A 23,286-nucleotide genomic window follows, 5' to 3' on the forward strand; every position below is an offset into this window, starting at 1 on the left:
TTACTTAATTTTACAAGTGAAGTTGAAATAAAGTAAGCCCCAATAAGCCCTCCTTTTGAACTATAACACTGAGGGCTCCACGTTTTACTTTAATACAAAAATAAAGATGAACAGATACTAAGCCTCTATTACACTCCAATAATAACCTCAGAGGTAGAGTTAAAAGAGTTACAAATAAATAAATAAATAAATAAATAAATAGTTTGGTTTTTTTTCAGCTGTATCACTGAGGTCTTAACAGTTCCAAAAGACACCTTTGGAGATGGTTCACTCTTAATCCCTGGAGACTCCTTGAAATCTGTAACATACCCACCATTGTACTATTTAGGATATTAGAACTTACTGCTAGGACAGAAAAACAGATAAGGTTAGAGAGAACACCAGACCAATAAAACATGTGCAGAAGAGAGACGGAGAGGTCCAAGAACAAGCAAAAGAATAAATAATGTATCTGTGTAAAATCAAAATTTTGTTTTACACAAGTCTTTCACATACACAAGTGAAGTTTTACAGAGGACAGCAATTACCTAACATATATACAATTTATCCAAACAATAAACTAGTGGGAGTTAATTGTTACAGGAATATATTTGCCCTCACAGCTTGAATTGTCAATAGAAAACTTGATAACTCATGATTACCCATCGCTGGTATTCTGGAGATAACAAACAGCCCATACCTACCAGAAAGTACAAAGCTTGAGCCATTGTTCTTTAGAACCAATAAACTAATTAGTTCTGTAGGAGCAACAATCATACATATATTGTTGCTTTGTTTCAGCGCTAAGTGCCTATTTCAAACTTTTCACACTAAGAATTTATATATGATTTAAAGGAGCCAACATTTAAAACCTAGAGTCAGATCAAGTGAATATCAGTCTTTGTGTTAATGATGTCCAGTTTTAGTGTTTATTTGTAAGAGCAAGAGGAAAGAAAGTTGTTTAACATTCTCTCAATGTTTTAAGAAAAAACATGAATTTGTGTGTTGCTCCATCATATGTTTAGAAGTACCACTAATTTATAGTGCCCATATAGTTTAGCTACTTTCCATTTGTTGAAGAACATTCAACTTCAGGAACTGAAGTGATGACAAAATTGTGGCACTCAAGAGCAGTGACAAAGACACCAATCAGATCTCCTGAATTGCCTGTTATATTGTAGACATCTAGCAGAAACATTCAATTACACAGCATTAGCTAAATGGGATTTTGAAAAATGCATCATCCTAGCCTTTGCTGTCCAAAAGATTTAACAGGTATAGAACGCTGCATGCATTTCAGGATTCAGATTCCTCTGCCATGAAGGAAAAAAGTAACTTTCAGCAAATAATCTAATGGATAAAGAATTTAATTCCCTTCACTGAACAGTGACTACTGTTTGCCTTGATTTTTACTTGCCTCAAACTAATCAGGAAGGTGAAGCTTTCAGAGATTTTACTCACTGATTAAGGAAATGTTAGGAGAATACTTTAAAAGCAATTAACCCTCCCCCCCCAATGCAGCTGTCCTTTCAGACTTCTTCATTCTGTAACACAAGCACTCAGGTAGAACAACAGTCTGATATTAAAGGTAGTGTTTTGTGCAGGGAGCCACTTGACAATATCACAAAGAAAGCACCCATTAGCTTCAAGGACATGGGGACCTTAACACAGTTCATCTTAATAGCAATGGGAAATCCAACAGTGTAAATGAAAATGCCAGAAGCAAAATCTGAAAACTCACTTGGGCAAATTTATTCTAAAAATTAAAATCAGTGGCTGTTATTTCTGTGAATGGCATAATCATATGGAAGTTATTCATCACTTAGAGTCACTAAATATTCCTGAAGAATTAAGCAACATACCCAAATCAGAAGTTTATTTCCAGGATATGTTGCTGTATTCACTACATGGATCCTATACATACACTTGAGATTCATAAAATGTGGAGAGAAAAAAAATACTGCACTCTAACGTCAGTGGTTATAGATATCTGCTTACAGTCCAGTCCAAAGTGACTGGGGAAGCGTAAAATATCTAGTGTCTCCTAACGTAAGGGATTGTTAACACATCCAGCAAGTTGTGCTATAGCAATTTACTCCCCAGGCCGCACAGCTATTAAATGCTACAGATAGATTACTCAAGCAAACAGCGACGTATTGCTAAACGGAAGCAGAAGTTTTATTATCCAGCAACAAGGTAGTTATTTGTGGGAAAAGTAACCAAACTAAATGCCACACTTCATTTGAGAATGTCCTATATCTGAGCTACTGCATTAGGAGTCATCTATTAAATACCTGATGGCAAGCCCAGAAGGCTAAAGATACAGTTTAGCTGATTTATGTTAAGGCAGGCAAAAGATGACATGCCAGAAGATGGTAAGAACATGCAATAATCCAACATAAGTGCCTCCTTACAAGCCACCTATGATGTAGCACTGGCATCAGACTGGGCTGAGGAAGATTTCTGTGGCAAGCATTTCAAGCACTCAGTTATAAAAAGAGAGAAGGTCAGCAGTTCAGAAAAGCAAACTGATAACCACCCAGAAGAGTTCAGGAGAACATCTAGCTTCTGGCAAGACCAAGTTCTGTAAGAGAAATGCTGCTTGGATTTAGGTAGAAGGACACCCCACCACAAAAATCTAGAGAGTTTTCAGGTTTCTTGACACACAACCAAAACACGTGTCAACCAAAAAAAGCGTCATTAGATTGCCTGAAATAGATACTGATGATGCATTGAAGCTGAAAAACCAACAATATAAAAATTAGAGTTCTATGGTATGTTGGAACATCAGAGAAAAATAATTTGAAATAGCTGATTAAAGTACTCTAATTGACTAAAAAATTGCTCCTGTACCATGATTTCAAAGACCTGCCAAATTGTGACAGATAAGAATGATGTACAACGTAGAGTTGCTGGGGAAAGTTGCAATCAACAACCAAATTCCAGAGATTATTTCATATCTAGTTTTATTTAAGATAGGATTTTTTGAGAACTGTCTTTTTACCAGGAAGTCTGAAAGCCTTCAAACAGTAAGTCAATCAAGACAGTAATCCCATAAAAATCACAATAAAAGCTCCGTTTACATGTATGTTTCAATAAACTAGGGATGCACATGAAAGAGCAGACTATTTTAACAAATGTCAACATGGGCCAGTGAGAACAAAGACCTATTACTTAAACTTTACAAGTTACTTTCTTTTCAATTCAGCTATATCACATGAAACTTCGGCGGAAATATACTTTTCCTCCAAATCCAGTCTCAGAACTTTTTACTGTGATATTGTCTGCATCTGCATTATTTTTTCCTGAATGAACACACATGAGCAAAGATCAGATTTCAGTATGATATTTCAGGACAGACATGACAGATTCTGTTATCAGAATCTTAACTCTGCATTAAGCTTTAGATTTTTGGGCTTGCAAGTTTTCATAATAGACAGTATTCATCCGTAAGGAAAAAAATGCAAAAAACTCTGTCACCAAAAAAACATACAAAGATGTCTAAAGTTACATGACACCCTTTAACACACCCTAGGTCAACATTATGATTGACTTCACAAAATTTCTTCATCAAATACTCAGACAAAAACTGTTGAATAAACATGTTTTCAAGAGATAATCTTCTGTTTTGATGTGTGTGTCAAATCCTAAGCCCCCTTTAAGATCATGGACTGAGTCTTCAGTGGCAAGTTCTTGCAGCCAGTTTTTCCTTTGGATGACTTATTATTTTAGTGCTGGTTTATGTGGCTTTAGAGATTCTTTGCATTGTATTTTTCAACCGGTATCTCACTTCATGTTTTAACTTAAGTATTTCAGTGAGGTTAGTGCTAGTGAAAAGTGCCAGACTGACAACTCTGGAGACTTCTATTTGTTATTGAAATCATATAGCAAGCACTTATACATGAAATGTTCAAAACAGGATTTATATTCTTGGGTTTGCCAAGGAAAGGAGAATCGCCCACGAAGAAATATTTTCCTCAGACGACAAATCTTTTTATACTGTTAATGTATATTATTAGCATTATTAAAGCAGTGGTTTTATCATGCTAACGTTGTGAGAACTAGAAGTCAGGTTTTGAAACTGAAGTCAGTTTTGTGACAACACTACAGTCCTTGTTATAATGAACTAACAGTCAAGGACGTAGCGTTCACAGCATCAAGTAAAGCCTGTGACAGACTTGCTTAAGCTGGTATTCCTTAGCAGCCTCTCATGCTGGCACATCATCTCCAACACTAGTGTCTTATTAAAACTAGCCTACTTGGATCTATTTTCACGCTAATCAAATAACTCAGGTTTGCAATACCTTGCTTATTAGTTTTATGAACCATATTCTGGGTCTACTGTTATAACTTTCACTGTGATGCCAATGGTTGAAGCTTGAGATAGTAAATATATCCCTGCACAATGTAACAACGTAAAAAGTTATAAACAACACAAAACGTTTCCTACCATACATAGCATGCGTCTGCTCATGCGCACCATACTGTGTTGCTGAAGAGGATACTAAACCAGGCTGTGCATGTGTTGGTGGTGCCATCATTCTAGTGTTACCCTGTATTACAGGGCTATAAACATGAGGATGCTGTGTCCAATAAAAATAAGACAAATCAATTAGTCAAAAAACATGTCTGTACAAAAGTTAAATACACCCTTTAATTAAGCTCGTACAGTGCATGCTTAAAGGCACTTAATGATCATTTGAAAAGCTACAGCTTGCTTTGCACTAGCTACAAGACTATTTCAAAATACACCTGTCACTGTTATCCAGATAACTCCTGAAAACTTAAAATGAGAAATACCTTCCACAAAAGGAAGCTAACAAAAGGAACTACTCTGCTGATCTTAAGTTGACGAAGGGTCTCTTTAAATTGAACAAAAGTTTTAAACTATACCATATCCCATCCATCTTATCACACCAACTATTTTAGCAACTGCATCTTTTAAATCTACGTCCAATTACTCATTTGAAAGAGATGTTCCACCATGCGATGTAGTTAATGATGAGGTACAGATATTCTGTATTTAAGATTTGTATTTACTATTAAGGGAACATTAATGTTTGTGGAGGGCTATGATGTGAAGCGCAAAGTATCAATATTTCTGCAGTATCTGAATACTAATTGTAGCAATTACATGATGTAACAAAAGATACAGTATATAGAATTCCCGAATTAAGTCTTAATTATACATCTGTTCCAATACGAATGCAGCAAGAGGCAACCACACACTAAAGGAGTCTTACCTGAGACTGATAATGTGGCACGTGCTGCACAAGAGGCTGATTTGGAAACTGTTGAGGACTATAAGTAACATACTGTGTTGAATAGGCTGGTGGTGTAGCTACAATAGGGGGGCCTGCAGCTGAGGCAGGATGCATCATAGTGCTCTGATGATGCTGGTCTTGGCGTTGTTGTGGCATATTTGGTACTACAAAGCAAGGAATATTTCACGTTAGGAAGGAGGCTCTAAAGTAACCAGGTCTTTCCTGAAGGTTTTAATCCAAAATTACTGTGCCCAACTAGAAAAGGAGGACTTGTGGCACCTTAGAGACTAACCAATTTATTTGAGCATAAGCTTTCTCTAAGGTGCCACTAGTACTCCTTTTCTTTTTGCGAATACAGACTAACACGGCTGTTACTCTGAAACCTGTGCCCAACTAGAACAGCCTCACTATCACCTTTAACCATGGTCTGTAGAAGTACATTACACAGGTATGATTCAGAAGAGGAAAGATGATAAACTGAGTTTGTATATTAATTTAAAAATCTTTCTAAAATGCAAAAAGGTAGCTTCATCAGCACAAAATGGAGCTTTCAGTGCAGAGGATTTAAATACAAGCAGCTCTACATAAACCTGATTGCTGAAGAGAAATGTGTATGGCTCCATGTTCACAAAACTGAAATTGCTACCAAAGGGACTCTAAAGGAAGCTGTTTAAACAGAAGAACTGTTTTACAGAGGAAAGTAATTCTTAACGCATACAAGAAAACACTTGCATATTTTCAAGTGACCACCTCATCAGCCAACCAAGAGCAGGAAAGAAAATGGCTACACTAGTGGCCACTGAACCTTAGGGAAGACACGTGCACATTTTTTCATTAGTGGAGCTAAACTCTTACCTAACACTGCAAAGATGTCCTGACTGCTCTAAGTGGAAACTGCATCTAGTCTAAATATGCATTTTAAGAGCTTGAACATTCATACATTCTACATAGCCTTGGATCTCTTAGAAATAAGAGCATGGTTGACTAAAAAACTCAAATATACATTTAGCAAAATCAGTATTACCAACCCCAAGTGGTCAGAAATCATATTTAACAAAACAAAACATATTTGGGGTTTTGATTTATCTTCTGGGGTTTTTCTTTGTTTGTTTCATTTTCAGGCTTTTCTCCACAATCATTGGGGCAATAAACTTGATTTTTTTAATTAAAGCAGAGATGCTCACATGATCAACTGCCTCCAGGAGCTGGGACTTTAAGAGCGCCACCAAATTTCCAAGAGTTGTCAAAATTGTAGAATTAGAGTAGTATCTAAAACGTAGCTATAACAAGACAGACAATTCCTGCCTTTTGTTCACTTGATGTGTATTAAAAAAATGCAGATAATGCACTTAGCCATATACGCACACCAAATTTTCCAGTTTATCTAGCAACAGGTTTCACTCATTGGAGAACAGTACCTAGCCATAAAAGTATTGTGTTCAATCACTTCAGTTATTTGGGTGCAAGAGGGATGAAAAGGGACAGTGAGATACAAGGACTAGCAGTAAGCTGTTCTAAATAGTGCTCCAGTAGAACAAGGAGGGAAGAAAATAAACCCTTTCCACTGGAGCAGTGTAGAACTTAGTGGAAAGATTACTGTATAGAGAAAATACCCTACTAAGGTGTAGCTCAATGCTCTGCTGCAAATTGCTAGAAAGAGTCCCTCTTTAACAACGTTAACTAATAAAATTTAGGAAAACATTAGTGATTGAAACAGTCAGCTATTAAAGAATTTGAAATATTTGTAAACATTTTTAAATTTGGTTATCCTATACTGAATTCGAAGACAAGCAATTCTCCAGTAATCAAGCTTACAGCTTTTTTTTTTTTTTTTAACACAGACAAAAGCAATGTATTTATCTTTAGTATTGTGATTTTCAAGTATTCGTACCAGTTTAAATTACATTCATGTTAATTTATGTCCTTTAATATCAACTGGATAAAAATGTGCATGTCTGTTACTCTATTCATGCTACATGCAGTCTAAAACCAAACAGGCAGTATTATTCTCACCTTTACCTGCTCTATAGGTCTTGGCTTGGTTCACTGGCATGGGAGTCATGGGAATAGGATATAAAGGCTGAAACAAAAGAGAACGCAGTGAAGCTATGGTATGTTTTTTGACAGGTTTTTAAATATATCAGCTTTAGAATTTTCACTCCTGAATCTAACAATATTGTTCATAACCACCCTGAAATTAGAAATGTTCTTTGTTTTTTCTTAAGAGCAACTGTATAGTTTTTATTCCCATAATGGGATAAGACAAATGATTATATTAACAGCCTGGGAAGGACAGTGCTTCCCTACTATGTAGGTCTCCCTGAAATAAAAGCTAGCATACCCTAGTTTTCCAGCTCTATTTATAAACTTGTTAGGAGGCTGCAGGTAGGTGATCACGGTTATCTATACTACACTCACCTACCCAACACAGAAGACTATGAAGATGCCAAGGATGACTTATAAATAGCACCTAAGAAGCTACTAGACTGAACTATGAAGTTACCAGATTTAGAGAGGTTTCCAATGACTATTTGGAGCCTTTTTTAAACTGTACAAGTAACTATTTTTCCAGCATCTGAGATTAATTATTTAGGATTTGTCTGAGACCGTATTAATTTATTTATTACCTGTGAATTTTAGGTTTTATATTTATTTGCATACTTAAACAATAAGTCACTGCAGACACTATGTAGGCAACGGATACAAAAAACAGCAAAGGAGCAGTGAAGTACATTTAATTTTAAGATGACAGTAAAACAGATCGTTTTAGTGATTAGAATGTTGTACCTCACTTGCATCTCAGTAAAAAAAAATCTTAAAGACTGGCTGGAAAGCTATTCCACTATTAATTTGAATTTAAAACTTTATGCTGCTATCTTAGCATTTTAATTGTCGCCTTTTATGTGACATCACTGGAAAGCCATTACCATTCAAAGGGCAATAGGGTACATTATTTAGTAGTTACCAAAAACAACCCTGTCACATTCTAGTAACAGAAGGATGAACAGCTGTGCTAACAAGAAAATGTGCTGCAGCAATTTGCACATTTGATGGTTTTTTGCCCTAGACTAGGGTTTCAAGGTATCAATATTTGAAACGCTCAGTGTCTTACCTAGTACCAGCTATTTGTCAGCCAGGAATTTGTGTAGATTCAGAACAGTGGGATCTAACTTGCATTTGGGAAGCTACCAGATACGGTACAAGCACCTTCATTTAACATTTCAGAAGGATAGCTTCAACATTACTACAATAACCCTTCTCTCTCTCTCATTCTCCCCAAAAAAATATTTCATTGGAAAGACTATTAATTGAGTCTTTATATTGTGACTAAAAACACGAAATTTTGGCAAGGGACCAGAAGATTAATAAATGTTTGAGGCTTGTAAGCACAGCTCAAGTTTCCAATTGCCTAATACATAGCATTCTATTGTAGCTACTATTATTAAGTTTGCATGTCCAAACATCTACAGACCACAGGGTAGAAATCATAGAATTGTAGGATTGGAATGGACCTCGAGAGGTCATCTAGTCCAGTCCCCTGCACTCATGGCAGGACTAAGTATTATCTAGACCATCCCTGACAGGTGTTTGTCTAACCTGCTCTTAAAAATTTCCAATAATCCACTCCTGAGGCTAGTAGTGATTGGATGTGCTACTTTGAACAACATTTACAATAGAAAGCTTATGTATTGGATTTATGGCCAAATGCAGCGCTTCCCCAAGGCCCTGCCTCCGCTTCTTCTCTGCCTCCACCAGGAGCAGCAAGCACGCTGATCCCGCTCCTCCCCCATCCCCTCCCTCGCAAGGGCCAGCAGGGAGGGAGAGGAGGAGGAGGGGCAGAAACCCAGCACACTGTGGGAAAAGGCAGGGGGGGCCAGCCAGATTTTTAATGGCACACTGCTGCCTGCCGGAACCCCGGCAGGCAGCAGTGTGCCATTAAAAATGGGCTTGCGTGCCGTCTTTGGCACGCATGCCATAGGTTGCTGACCCCTGATATAGGATGTAGCCTCTACAATGACAGAGGCTGGAATTTAGAGAGCTAGACCACTATGTATTTGGTAGCCTGAGGCACAAAACTCAGAGCTATCTTCACTAGTATTTGGGCAAGTGAAAGCATGAGGGTACGCCTGTATATATGAACTGAAGTCCCTTCAAAACCCACTTCTGCAATAACACCTATAAGAAATCAAGCAATATATCAGTTACGCTGAGAGGCAATTGGGGAAGTTTCCTAATTTTTAGCTGTTTAGATAAATATACATATGAATAATGGTGTAAATATTGATCACAGAGCACATCTATCCCTGTACAGCACCTCGCACAACAGGGCACTAACAGCTTACTTCTGCTTTTAAGTCCCACCTCCTATTAATCATGATCTTAAATGTGCCAACAATATTATATTTAATTAAGCTGTTAGACAAGTCTATTTTACCTGTACGCCTGGGCTCACTGGGACTGGGTACATCATATTTGGTGCAAAACAAACAGGCTGAGTATACACAGGAGTTGGCTGTTGATGACCCACCATAGACGGGCTAGGCTGAGCTTGGGGACGAGGTGAGGTTGGTGTAGTAGAAGGCTTGGGCTACAAATAAATGAAAGAGTTCACTCTGTCAGCGCACAATTCACTCATGTATACCATGTATGCCAGTTTTACCTATGCTCAGAGTTTGCACATGGCGGTCAGATAGGAGTGGAACGGATTATGCTTCTTTAAATACAGGCATTTAAAATATGTAAATTCTTTTCACCTGATTGCATGGTGAAGTTAAAAAGACAAAGAAGAAAAAGTTTATCAAGATTTTAAGATACTGAAGGCTAGTGCTAGAGTTAGTGTTTTCTGACTCAAAGTACTTCAAAGCAGAAATGCTTGCTCCTTGAGAAGAGGAGGACAGCACTACAGAAATAGCACACTGCCTGTGCGGAAGGGGAAGGCAAGGCTAAGAGCAGCACATCATGCCTCCACATTTCCTAGCAGCACCAGTTTTCAAAGATGCCGCACACCCTCCTTGTGGTAGCCTGGATGTAACATTCACAGCTGCTGTTTCCTCACTAGGAGGAGGAAACTTTTCAAGGGAAAGGTGGACTGGCTTTGGGCCCCCTGGCAACAGCTCCAGGTCAAATATTGTTGTCAAAACCAAAATCTTGAAAGCCTTCCTAGAGGACTTGTGACCATCTGTGAATAAGTTCCATTAACTTAAATACTGTCAGAGTTCAGAAGAATGTAATTAGGAACCAGTTTAGACAATGGGTGAGGGAGGGGATGAGAGGATATGTGGTGAAGATCTGAAGGAAATAAATATAATACAGCGTCCCAAACGGTCACTCAGGCCAGGTATTTAAGACAGCCTTTTTTATTAAATAAAACAGTACACCACATTTGGTGTAGTCTGTTTACTAAATATAGTGAACCCCCTTCAAAATGTGTTATGGTTTCATGCACCAAACTGCTGTTCTTAAAAACCCTCAGAATTAGTCTGGTACACTGTTAAACCATGAAGGAGAATTGGTCAGAGACACAAAGGGTATGTCTACACTTCAAATGCTAGCGCAGCACTGCTTTAGCGCTTCAGCGTAGACACTACTTACGCCAATGGGGGGGCTCTCCTATCGCCGTAGGTAATCCACCTCCCTGAGAGTCGGTAGCACTGTTTTCTACACCAGGGGTTGGGTTAGCACAGCTACATCTCCCAGGGGTGTGGATTTTTTACAGCCCTCAAAGACGTAGCTATGGCAATGTAAATTCCCAGCGTGGACCAGCCCTCAGACTCAACTAGCGGAATACAGCGTACTTGACCCAAGCGTACAAAGAAAAACAATATTACTGTGCAATTACTTGAGAGGTTGTATGCCACCACATGCAATATCGCTTAATACAACCATCAACTTACTTGAGCAAAAGATCGAGGGTTGAACTCCTTTGCATTGGGATTAAGTGTTGATTTCCTAACTTGCCTAAACACAAAAACATACAAATGATTTAAAGTTCAGAGATATTCCTTCACAAACATTTCCCCTGAAGTCTTTCACAGTTCAACTGTTAGAGTTATTAAAATCCCATCACAACATAAAAATATTGTCGGATTAGGTTTTACAACTGAGAAGACTTTTGGGAAACTAAAGGGCACACAGCTAATCACACTATATGGAAAGAAAAGGGAAAAAATTCAACTACTACACTTATTTCTACAAAGCATATTTTTGATAGTGATTAGTCTGATTGACAAAGGGACAGCATTTAGACAAATGAGTGCAGGATTAGGTGTCAGGAGGACCAGAGTTCTAGCTCGGCCACCAACCTGCTGCGTGGCTTTGGGCAAACCATTTAACTTCTGCCACTCTTTCCTCATTTGTAAAACGCAGATATTTACCCACCTAACTCAGAGGCATTGTGAAGATTAATTCATTAACGTAAAGTCCTATATAAATACTAAGAGTTAATTTTTTCAAACAGTAGCTCTCCCCTTTGCAGGGGATTCTAAAAACTGAGAAAACACCAGATTTGCTTATTAAGAACACAATTACTCACTCAGAGGTATCTTTCTTCTCTTCTTTATCCTCTTTATCTTGTTTACTTCCAGGTCCAGATGTCTGTACACCCTGAGAGGTTACCTCTGGCCCTCGCTTCTGCTCAGAGCTACTACTAGTTGATGGAGAAATACTGGGACTATTTGATTTGCTACTGCCACTGTTTGAGTTCGCATTACTGCTGGTTTCAATGACAGATTCTTTAGAGTTTGATTCTGTTTTCTCTTTAATCACATCTCTGGATTTTTCACCTTCTCGATTTTTGTTTAGCAGTTGATCCACAGTCTCTGGGGTGGAACTTGGCTGTAACTGAAAACACCAATAGTTAACACTTTCAATAAATATCATCTCTATGCCGGGATACAGAAAACACATGAATTACTACCAACAATACTTATGCAATCAAAAAGGAAAATTTCCATAAACTGTTCAGCTGCAGGAGCCTGAAATTATTTTAATGGAAGATGCAAGTTTCATCACTAAAAACAGAAATAAGCACACACATGTGATGGGTCTATAAACTTAAGGAGGCTTAGATGAAAGAAGCACTTTGATGGGATTGAAGAGGCTTCCTTTTCATTTTCTAATGAATGTACAAATCACAGCAACACCTAAGCAGTACTAGACACTATTCAATACAATGTAACAGTAACACTTAATGATGAGATAGCAATTTAAGAAGCCATTTTTGCCCCCAGAGAGCTAACCGGTTCAATTAAATGTTTTAAATTAGGCTAACTATTAGACATATTATGGCATAGCTACTTTTGGGATGTAGAGGTTCTCTGGGAGGGAAGATGTGCAACACAGCTACAACACGGTTAATTATACCTGCCCCAATTGCTCGAGCTATTTACAGTGAGACACAAAAGGGTTCTGACTAGTGTTCCAATAGACAGTATCTAAATTGCTCAATATTGCTAATGCTGAATATTCTGAGACACCTAAGTACCACATACAGATTAAGGAGAGTGAGCACTGATTTTGTTCATATTGGCTTGTGTCACAATCTTATATGGATATGTTTGTTTGAATGACATTCTAATATGTACTCATTAATTTAAGGGCCTATTTTGCTATTGATAAATATGCTCAACTCCCTAACTGAAAATATAGATGCACGTCAATGGAAAAGGACGGTATAAAACTCTCTTTTTAGTCAACACCCACATGAAAGACACTTACCCTAAAGTCGTTCTTAAATTTCTTTAAATCATCAATCTGTTTTCTATGTTCTGAAACAACTGAAGATACACCTGCCAAACATAATATACACATGAAAAACCCAAACTCCTACTCCGCATAAAACAAACCTTATAATAACTGGAGTTATGTCAGTAACATGAATATCAGTTTTCCAAGAATGAAAGAAAGATTATATCTTTGATTTGGAAAGCTGTTACTCCGATAGGAGCAAACATTCAGTAGCAATTCTAATCCAAATCACTGCATAAGAGAAAATGAAAAGCTCCCTTAAATACATTACACTTTTGGGATTTTAAAGTTAAAGTTTGTTCTTTATCTGCTGAGATACTTAAATTTAGTTACAATGCAGCCTCCAGAATCTTGAGCTGTATGAAAGAGGAAAGATCCAGTAATGTATCAACCTCCTGCCCACGTTTCTAAACAAAGCAGAGAGAGAAGTACAAGCAGCTCTGTATCTCAAGGAACTGCAGCCACTCACTCTTGTTCCCCAAACTGAAGCAATCTCATTTGATTCTGCTTTTTCCCCACTCTCAAATTGGTTATGTCAAATCCATGACTTTTAAACCATTTGAAGTATAGGGCTGTTACTCTTTTTATGGAGACCACAAAAAAATCAAAAACAGGTTTCTGTGCTTTATATTACTAGAACTCAACAACGGAATGACAGCAGGCCATAATTCACAATAAGGAACACACACACGTGTTAATACAACATCAACTTACAAATTTAAAACAAACAAGGAAATGCAAATGTTATAAAACTTTAATGCAAAATAATGAGGCCTAACTAGTAATTCAAAGTACAACCTGTGTGCGAGTTAACTACAAAAACTTAAGAGCTGACTGAATAATTGACTAGGTCAATGAATTTTTCCGAGTAACTCTGTTAGTTGTTGATTTCTCCACTCACATGTTATTCAGCCATTTCTAAGAAACATAACTTCTGCATTTCCTATTTTAAATTTGCCACATTAATGTAGATCTTTGGGCTTATTTTTTTCTTTAAAAAAAAGAACACTCAGCTGCTTCATTGTAGCTGTACAGTTTTGCACAACTCCACAAACCACATTGTTAAACACACAAAAATCCTTACCACTGAAACCATGGTTATTTTTTGGCAGATCCATAGGTTTTTGTTACACCACACTCCTAGCTGTAGAGCTAAGGAACTCTGCAGTGCAATCTGTCAGACGCCAATGCAATAATATAACCTTAAAGTTTACATTGCATATGGCCAGAAACATTAAAATTTTAAGACTAGAGACCAAACTGGAAAAAATCTAATACCACAGAAGATTTCTTGAGACCTGTATGAGCAACCATGGAGCAGGTTATAAAGAAAGCTAAATTAAAACCATACATTTACTTTTGTTACTATGAGAACTAATATATCCAAGAAGCAAAGATTTAGTTGGTGTTGGTCCTGCTTTGAGTAGGGGATTGGACAAGATGACCTCCTGAGGTCTCTTCCAACCCTAATATTCTATGATCTTATGTATCATGAACGTAATACCTTCAAAGGAAACTCTGGTCCATTTAAGCTTGGTTAAAAACAAGTCTTTACGAAACTAGTCAACAAAAGCGTTTCCATATTTTATTTTAATGTTGATGGAATGGTTAAGGAATAATAATCCCCCTGCAAAGTTTGCAATGCTGTTCACTTTCACAGCTGCATGAACAAAAATTCTTACTTGTAGAAAGCTGAAGCAACTACCTAAGAGTCACTGTAATAAGATGTTAACTTCACTAGTTGATACTGGCATTCGTGCTTACAATTCCCTACATTATGCTATAAATATTTAAGGGAACTTTTAGATACAAACCTTTGCTTTCAGGTTTAGTAAAGCTAGGAGAAATCTCACTTGGCTTAGCATTTTCCTTGTTTCCAGTTGCAGAATTCTGCCTCTGGTCCTGAAGCCTGGAATCTTTAGCTAGAAATATAATTTCAATTCAAAGTTACTTTCAAATATATATATTATTATGTATAGACACACACCTCAAAGAATATGGCAAGAACTCCAGGGGAAGAAATATTTGAGAGAAAACTTTAGGCCAGAAAAGAACATAAGAAGAAAAAGAGGAAGCTAACAACCATTTTACATTTACGAAAATTCTGTGAAAGGTGAGCTGCAAAGGAAAAAAATAGGCTTAATTTTTTAAAATACTTTATGATGTCTAATGAGAACCTGGGGAAAAAAATGTGCACTTTGTTTTCCATTAGAAATTCAGGGCCTGCTTGGGCTGAAGGACTATGGTGACTGGAGAACTAGTGGAAAGAACTCACAAGAGTCAAGTGAAAGATTTAAACAGTTTGGATAAAGAAAGCCACTGTTAGAAAAATGAACCACCTGGGCTCTTCAGTTAAGGTGTTACAGATGTTTGGGAGTTCTGAGACCTTCAAGTATTCTGCTAACAAAAAATGGATTTTATATTGCTGATATTTTGGGCACAAGAAAAGGCTGCAAATTCAATTTTTTAAAAATCTTTTCAGGTTACCTTTAACAAAAGTATGACAATAACTGTACGCTACACATTCTGTTAAGAGAAGTACAGAGGAATGGGGAGAAGATTTTTAGGCTTGGTCTACATTTAAAATATACGTCAGCAAAGCTACATCAGTCAGAGACATGGAAAAAAACCCACAACCGTGACTGATACAGCTATGCCAACAAACCCCCCAGTACAGATGCAGACAGAAGAGTGCTTCTGCTGGCATAGCTAACATTATCCAGATGTGGTGCTCCTACACCAGCAGAAAAAATTCCTTCTGGAGGTGTATGCTGCATCTACAGTGGGGGCTATGCCATCATAGCTATGCAAACATAGGCTCTGTCGTGTAGACATAGCCTTAGTCTATCAAAATGCTTTTCAGCAGCGTTGCAGTGTAAGATACCCACCCGGACACTCAAATATCATGAAACTGACTATATACAGTGGAATACAATGCAATCAAATGCACAAAACATAGGAGAGATGTGTAGAGTCTGGATCAGTATACTCTTTCCCCTCACTTAACACTAAAACTGAAGAATTTAAAGTATCAGGACAGTTTACCTTCACTGGATGGGGTAACTGCTCTATTGGATGCAGGACTGGCAGGTGTGGGAGATGCAGCTGGGACAGGCATGGCAACTGATTCAGTAGGAATAGTACCAGCTTGCGGAGAGGACAGAGCTGGCCCAGTTGCAGTACTTCCAACACTGCTCTGTCTTGGCGACCTAGGCCTGTGTGTTTTAGGGGATAATCTTGGAACTAGAATAAATAGAAACAATAGTTATAGGATAGCTGAGCCCCTATAGCTGTTAAGTGCTTAAAAAAAATGAAGCCTAAGAACATGCTTTAAAAATAGTTAGTGCAACAGAATACAGTTACTGAAACCCTGTTTACCTTTCAAGTACATTTTAGTTCTTTATAATGCAGCATTTCAGATTACATGTAGGATTTGTCCGCAGAAAAAGATTCCCTCAATACACAATCACTGCCCTGCAGTCCTACAACGAAGCTGCAATTCCAAATCGGTCCAACCGCAACAGCTCAGATTAACACACAGTTTCAGGCACAGCAAAGCGGTGGCCCTCTATACAAACAAATGTAAAACACTTTTTTAAAAGTGACTGAGGGACATAAGTATCTTACACATGACTTGCTTTACATGCTCCTCTTTAGAGATCGATGCCTACTGGAAAACTGAAGTATTCCACTGGGACAGATACTTATATATAAGATTTTCTGTTACCCCAGAAGTTCTAACACTAAGAAGAAATATATGCATACCAGAATAAATATTCTTTAGGAGACCACCTGCTCCTCCTGCCTATTCTTCACCACATATTTATAATCTGCTTTGACACTGATCATCTTGAAAGCAACTAGCTGTGATGCCCGAAGATTATGACTTCAAGTGAGACAAAAGAAAAAGGACTAAAAAAAGATCCTGTTTTCATGTTAATAGCCCTATTGTATGTTAATAAAAGAGAAGAAAAACCACCAAGGAGAGTGACAGAATTGTTCTGAAATAGAAAGCTTAAGGCAGCAGGTCTAAGAAATAGCCTTTGTCATTTTGTAATGCATAGCCATGTTTTGATAGACTATCTATTCACATATTCTTTCATTAGAATAGTGTCTCCATTGCACAATTTTCTAGAGGTCTAGTAGCGCTAAGCTTCAAGCTCCAGACTGTATCTCACTTGCTGGGGGCTGACTGCTGCTAAATCACTAAGACACAGTCCACACTATAAAGGAGTTTAAAAGCCTCTAGAGTAGACATTCAGTGTCATAAAAATAAGCTTTAAATACTATCCCTTCAATTAAGAGGCTGTTAACTGAAAATTCTGATTGAAAGAATTCTGAGCTATAACAGAACCAGACAGACCTACTTGTACTGACTATACACAGTAATCCTGATTTATAAGAATGGAAAGGAAGCAATTTAAAACCTAAGACAGTTTTAAGAGAAACATGTAATTTTGAATTCCCTTATAAAGGCTTCACCTTAAGTAGAATTCCAACTTTTCTTGGCCTATCACTCTTACTTTCCTCTCTACCCAAGGTTCTTGTTCATATACAACTGCACATGAATTCAGTCACACAGCAGTTATTGAGGTATAGTTGTGGGAGTGGGGAACACACCCCATTACTTGCCTCTTCCAATAGCTTTCTCAAGACCACACTTCCTTTCAGCTAACTCCTAGGCATTTTCCTTCCTTTAAGGTATGTTTAATTGCAGCAAACAGTTGATGGAACCACCCCTTTGTAGTTAAAACAATAAAATACAATCATTTAGCAGACCTGATGTTTATTCAAAGGCTGAACTGCCTGGAAGTTGAAGATTCTGCTTAACATTAATATTCTAAAAACATCCCTGGAAAGCCATCTGCAATAAGCCATGCTATACCTACCCCCACTGACAACTGATGACCACGTCCCACCTGATGGGCTGCCTCGTGCTGTAGAAGTAGATGCTTCCCCTGGTGCATTATGAGACACAAATTCTAAGCCACTTGAAATTGTACCCCTACCAGTAGAGACTCTGTGACCTCGAGGGTGCCGTTGTGCCTTAGGAGACATCCGTGGTGGCCCTGGGAAGAAGAACACATCCCCACACTATGAATACCTAATATTTCTCTTACTTTAAAGTTTAGCTAAGTTTAGTATCCATTTTTGCAACTGGATCTAAGCTCCAATTCCAGTAAGCTCTAGTAGGACAATGAAGTCAAGCAAGTTAAATAGGACTTGACCATAACCAGGGTTCCATGGGTACAGAGCAATTGGACACATGGGTGAATATTACTTGTCCAATCAATCTAGGAATCCTAACTTGCCAATCATCTTGGTATCTGAGCTTGAATTCACTAGCAGTTACAAGCTTCACTAACCTTTAACAAAGAAGTTTTGCAGCACCAATTTAATTCCGGAGAAATTTTAAATTCAAGAATTATGTGCATTTTAAATATTGCTTTACTGTGACCTGGGCCAAACAAACTAGTCTACTAGCTTCCTCTGGAGGAGTGTTGAAATCTGAACAATCAAATAACATGCTTCATTCCACACTTGTTGAATCAGAGCAGCTAAAAAACCGTGGAACTTGCATGCTGGATTCTCACGATTTTATTTAGTCAATAAGGCTAGCAATGATAGCCAAAAGCAATGAAGGAAACTCCTGTGGGTATGTCTATTACCATCTTCTTTGAAAGAGATGATCTTGAGATTCTATCAGGCAAATCACGGCATATTAGTAATCGATTCAGCTGATCGGAGACTGCTGTGTCTCTTACTGAAGTTTCTGTTGAAATACCTATTTTGAGGGGCCATCAACTTTCCAGTTAGTGCACTGGTATGCAGTATTGTCTATTTCTTTACATATTTGACTATGAATCTCACATTCAGGAGATGCCCATTACCATAATAGTGGAGTGCACCATATATAAATTTAGTTCAAACACTTCTCCATGTATAACTATGAGATTGAAAAATATGATCCTTTATATGTACTGCTAGCTACCAAAGGTATACCACACTGCTGTCCCACTGACGTAAGGGTCAATTATGTCAATATTTTCTATAGGTTCATTTTAAAGTAACACATTCTAATCTCTTTTCACAGTGCACTTTTATCAAAAACAGGATTTGGGGATCCGAGAGGAAGCAGTTGGAATGAGTCTGGTTTATTTAACTGTTGTGTGTGGTACAACATGACAAAATGCTTGAGATTTTTACAGCGATCCTAAAAATAACATTCCTAAGAAAGCCTTCTAAAAAACTACGAGGCCCTGTGTGTTGCTGTTTGCTAGATAAAGACACTGAGCAGCGTTACAAAGCTGAGCTGATTTCATACCAACTCGGGAAATTTCACAGCTTCATATTTTGTTTTTGTAAAGTTTCTTTAAATAAAAAGGTTAATAGAAATAGTCTGATAAACTAAAGTTAAACACAAATTATAGGTTAAGTAATGAAGAGGAAAAACAATTTTGTAATTAAACTCACAAAGGAGTTAAACAAAGACAAACAAAAACATGAACAAATTGTGGTATTGTACCTTCTGCAGACATGCGTTTAGGCATAGTAGAGACAGGAGCTGGAGAACCATGAGCAGAGGGGTGAGACGGGGGCCTGGACGGCCGCGAGGGGGGCCTGGAGGGCGGCCTTGTAGGGGTGGCTGCCCGAGGTGGAAGAGAGTTGGGACCTGACTGGTAGCGAGAAGGTGGGCGAGAGGAAGGAGATGGGCAAGGCGATGGCCAGGGAACACCTGACAGAACAAATGATATGAAGGAAAGTATAAAAACTAAAGAAAAATTATGTGGGGAAAAAGGTAAACAGAAAAAAAAAGTAAAATATGACAAAAATGATTTTTCATATAATTAACCCTGTGGGGACAAATTCCTTCATTTCTACAAGTGGTAGAATAATCCCTGTTAGGTTGTTTTCCCCTCTTTGAGACTGGTCAAATTGAATGCCTGAATGTCTCATGAGCTCCCCAAAGGGTTAATTTAGGATCTAAAAATACTACTGAGGAATAGATAGTTAAAGCTTAATCTGTTAGCCTGTTTCTATACACATTTCTCCGTACACATTTCTCTAGATAAGATGCACAAATAACTACTAAAGGATCTCATACAACGATTCACATACAGTACTGACTATGCAAGCTATTACTTTTCAAACTTAATGACAATGAGCGATATCAACTACAGAAAATATTTCTTTACAAAAAACAGCGGTGTTCAGTGTCTGAAGTCGGACATTTGTGCCCCTACCACTTCTGTCGAGGGCTTATTTAAAATTTGTTTTTGAAACAAAGCAACCAACTTCACAATTTAAGAACATAATGCATAAACTTCTGACTGATGTGCATTCAGTAAACTCATACAATGAACAATACAGGTACAATATGTAGATTTCAAACAAAATTTATATTGTTTGGGCAGTAGTTGAGTGCTGCAGATCAAAATGTTTAAAGGAAAAATATTTAAGTAGTAAACATCACTTACCTTTATCTAGGTATTGCCCACATCTCCTCCCCAGAGCGTCACACTTGAGTATTATGTGCTGTTTTATTTCTCCACATCTTTAAATGTTAGGTTTTAAAAAAAAATAAAAGTATTCCAACGAGGCTGGTGTATTACTGAACTCAATAAGCAACACATGCCAACAACTGAACGTCCCGTTCGCAGCATATAGGACTCAATTAGCTCTGTTAAAGGAAATAGTGCTGCACTTCGCTCAGTTACAGATTTTATTATATATATAATAAATTATATATATATATATATATATATATATGTAAGTACACAAACGTACACACAGCCAAAGATACTCAAGAGTATTTATCTGGAGAGAAAACTTCTAGAGAACTTCCCTCTCTATATCCAGTTGTTTTACCTTCCTATTGCAGACCTTAATCACGCCACACTAAGTCACACTGAAATCAATGGGAGCCTTTACGTTGCCTTCATAGGAAGTTCGTTTGGGTCCTCATACAAGAGCGCAGCGTGATATTTCTTCTAATACTGCTGCCTCTTTCCCAAGACGCACCAGAGACTTGTGTGACATCTGGAGATCAGTACTTCGACTCTTCTCACACCCACCCACAACACAAAGCTGATCATTGCTAATTTAATATGTAGAAGACTTCATGTAACACTACAGAAATGTATATCAGTCATCTAAAGGTTCATCTTCCTTCAAGTTTAAGATGTTTTAGCAGAAGGTAAACAAATTGAGTTCTCAGCTGCATGAAACTATCCACAATATAGTTGAGTAACTATTTAAATGTTCATTATCAAATAGCAATAAAAGGTTAAACCAAAGTGAAAACCATGAACTCTATATACTAGTCTGATTTATTCTTGGAAAAGGGAACGTCAGTTTTTGCTATTTTAGTTGTATGATTGTTTTGTGGTCAGTATTTCACATAACTTCATAGTGGCCAGATTTTTAGAAACAAGAACTCACTCAATTAAGGATTGTTGATTTAATTGAGATACTTGCCTCCATTAACTACTCTTTGGTCTGCTCCAGAATTAGGACTAAAGTCTGAAGTATGGGATCCAGATCTTGAAATTGAGGGGCCCGATCCAGACTGTCCAATCCTTGGTGAATTTTGTCTGCCTCCTCCCCAGGACAGGACATCTCTATTTCGTTGTCCAGTTGGAACATACTTGTTTTCCCTGGAACAGAAAATTCCTTTCAGTGTTATAGCCAGAGATGGAAAATAAGAGATTATCTGACCATTCAAAGAATGAATAAGCTTTACTTGTATGTACCTTCCCCTGCAATCAAAATAAAAGTAAATCCTACACCTCCTAGTTCAAATTTTGTACTCTTTTAGTGGTTAAATTTCAGAACAAAAAGAATATTTACATGCACTACATAGCTGTTGATACTGTATTTAAGCCCTCACAGTGTGGTTTCTATAATCCTACAGGACACTGGATAATTTAATGCTGAATTTTCAAGGTTTTCTGAGGCATTTTAGATGCTTTGATACGTAACATGCAGAGCCTACATTGCTATTTCCTGAAGTCTGTGTGAATTCAATACACTGATTACACGGTTTCTCCCCCACTCTCCAACAATTTGTCTTTTCTTTTTAAAAAACAGCCCAATAACTGGCAAAGACAAATAAATCTCAATGCATAAATTACTACTGTACTACGTTTATCTTTAACATACTACGAGTAGTATTTTTCCCTTTAAATACCTAGTGTTCACACCATGTCCTTCTCGTTCACTTGCATTTCTCTGAACAGCAGTATATTTTTCTTCTTCTGTCCGGTCATCATTTTCCAAGGCAACCCGAGCTTTGTATTGGGCACTTGATTCAATTTCTTCTGCTAACTGAGCTGCTCTTGCTTCCCGTTTTAAAAATTCTTCTGAATTATCCCTCTCTAAGGGCACACTAAAAGATACAATGGGAAGGCAGAGAAAAATATATTTGAAATTTATAAGCCTATAGATAATCCACAAAAAATACATTTACATAAAGCTAAGTTTAACAAACCCACAAGAGCAAGAAAGCAGTTCAAGATGAAATGAAAGGTTGTTTGTTTTTTAACCTAAACATTACTTCTAATTTTAGAAATTGACAAAATTCGAAGTTATTTCTTTGCCAACCAAAGTCCGAGTTCAAGGTGCAGCATTTCCCCCAGGACTAAAGATGTCCCTCGCCACTACTGTCAAGTAAGACTCCAGTTTTCAACACTGTTAAAGATGTGAGATTTAGCTATCAAGATCTGAAGCTAAGGTTGTTTCTCCTTTCAGTTCAACTCTAAAGCTGAAGCTCTATAACTGGAATTTCCAGAGAAGCCAAAGGAAATAAGGTGTCCAACTCCTTTTGAAATTCAGTGAAAGTAAACCATCTAACTCCTTTGAAAATTCCAGCCTTAGATCTTTGGCTTTTGCTGTTATGACCAGTGGTTACTGGGAATCAGAGGCAGGGAACTGGAAATCAGAATCCTGGGCTCTATATTTTTTACTACCACAGACTTGTCATGTGACCTTGGACCTCACCACCAACTTATCCATCTCTCACACTGGGTAACTATACACCTTTTCAAAGCACCTACAGCTCTCTGAATGAAAGTGCTACATGGAAGAAGAGTTGTGCATATTCAAGCTGTGCTAGTAACTCATTTTTAGGTTCACCGGCAATTAAAATAAAGTTTTTAAATTTCATTTCAGGTTGATCAAAACAAGTTCAATCTGCAACTAAATACTTCATTTTGATTTTGCATATTTTTAAAAATAAAGTTGAAATGTTCAAAACAGAAAGTTACTTTGAATTGGAAAAAAATAGAAACAAAATGTT

At 37.5% G+C, this 23,286-nt stretch overlaps 1 protein-coding gene across 13 annotated transcripts in view; it reads right to left on the reverse strand.

Moving 5' to 3' along the window:
* The window catches only part of ATXN2 (ataxin 2), a 71,289-nt gene that overhangs the window by 13,057 nt on the left and 34,946 nt on the right, over window positions 1-23,286 (reverse strand). For 7 of the 13 annotated variants that reach the window (XM_073313279.1, XM_073313275.1, XM_073313283.1 and 4 more), the window contains 13 exons: window positions 22,180-22,377; window positions 21,468-21,646; window positions 19,516-19,725; window positions 17,879-18,058; window positions 16,035-16,232; window positions 14,804-14,911; window positions 12,960-13,030; window positions 11,776-12,083; window positions 11,138-11,201; window positions 9,679-9,831; window positions 7,257-7,323; window positions 5,223-5,407; window positions 4,430-4,562 (listed from right to left, as the gene is read on the reverse strand). In XM_073313279.1, the coding sequence (XP_073169380.1) occupies window positions 4,430-4,562; window positions 5,223-5,407; window positions 7,257-7,323; window positions 9,679-9,831; window positions 11,138-11,201; window positions 11,776-12,083; window positions 12,960-13,030; window positions 14,804-14,911; window positions 16,035-16,232; window positions 17,879-18,058; window positions 19,516-19,725; window positions 21,468-21,646; window positions 22,180-22,377 (2,054 nt within the window). The remainder of the gene's footprint in view (window positions 1-4,429; window positions 4,563-5,222; window positions 5,408-7,256; window positions 7,324-9,678; window positions 9,832-11,137; window positions 11,202-11,775; window positions 12,084-12,959; window positions 13,031-14,803; window positions 14,912-16,034; window positions 16,233-17,878; window positions 18,059-19,515; window positions 19,726-21,467; window positions 21,647-22,179; window positions 22,378-23,286) is intronic. The other 6 variants (XM_073313276.1, XM_073313273.1, XM_073313274.1 and 3 more) reach the window with 5 other exon arrangements.

Source organism: Lepidochelys kempii, chromosome 15, assembly GCF_965140265.1.
Source record: "Lepidochelys kempii isolate rLepKem1 chromosome 15, rLepKem1.hap2, whole genome shotgun sequence".
Lineage (NCBI taxonomy): Eukaryota > Metazoa > Chordata > Testudines > Cheloniidae > Lepidochelys > Lepidochelys kempii.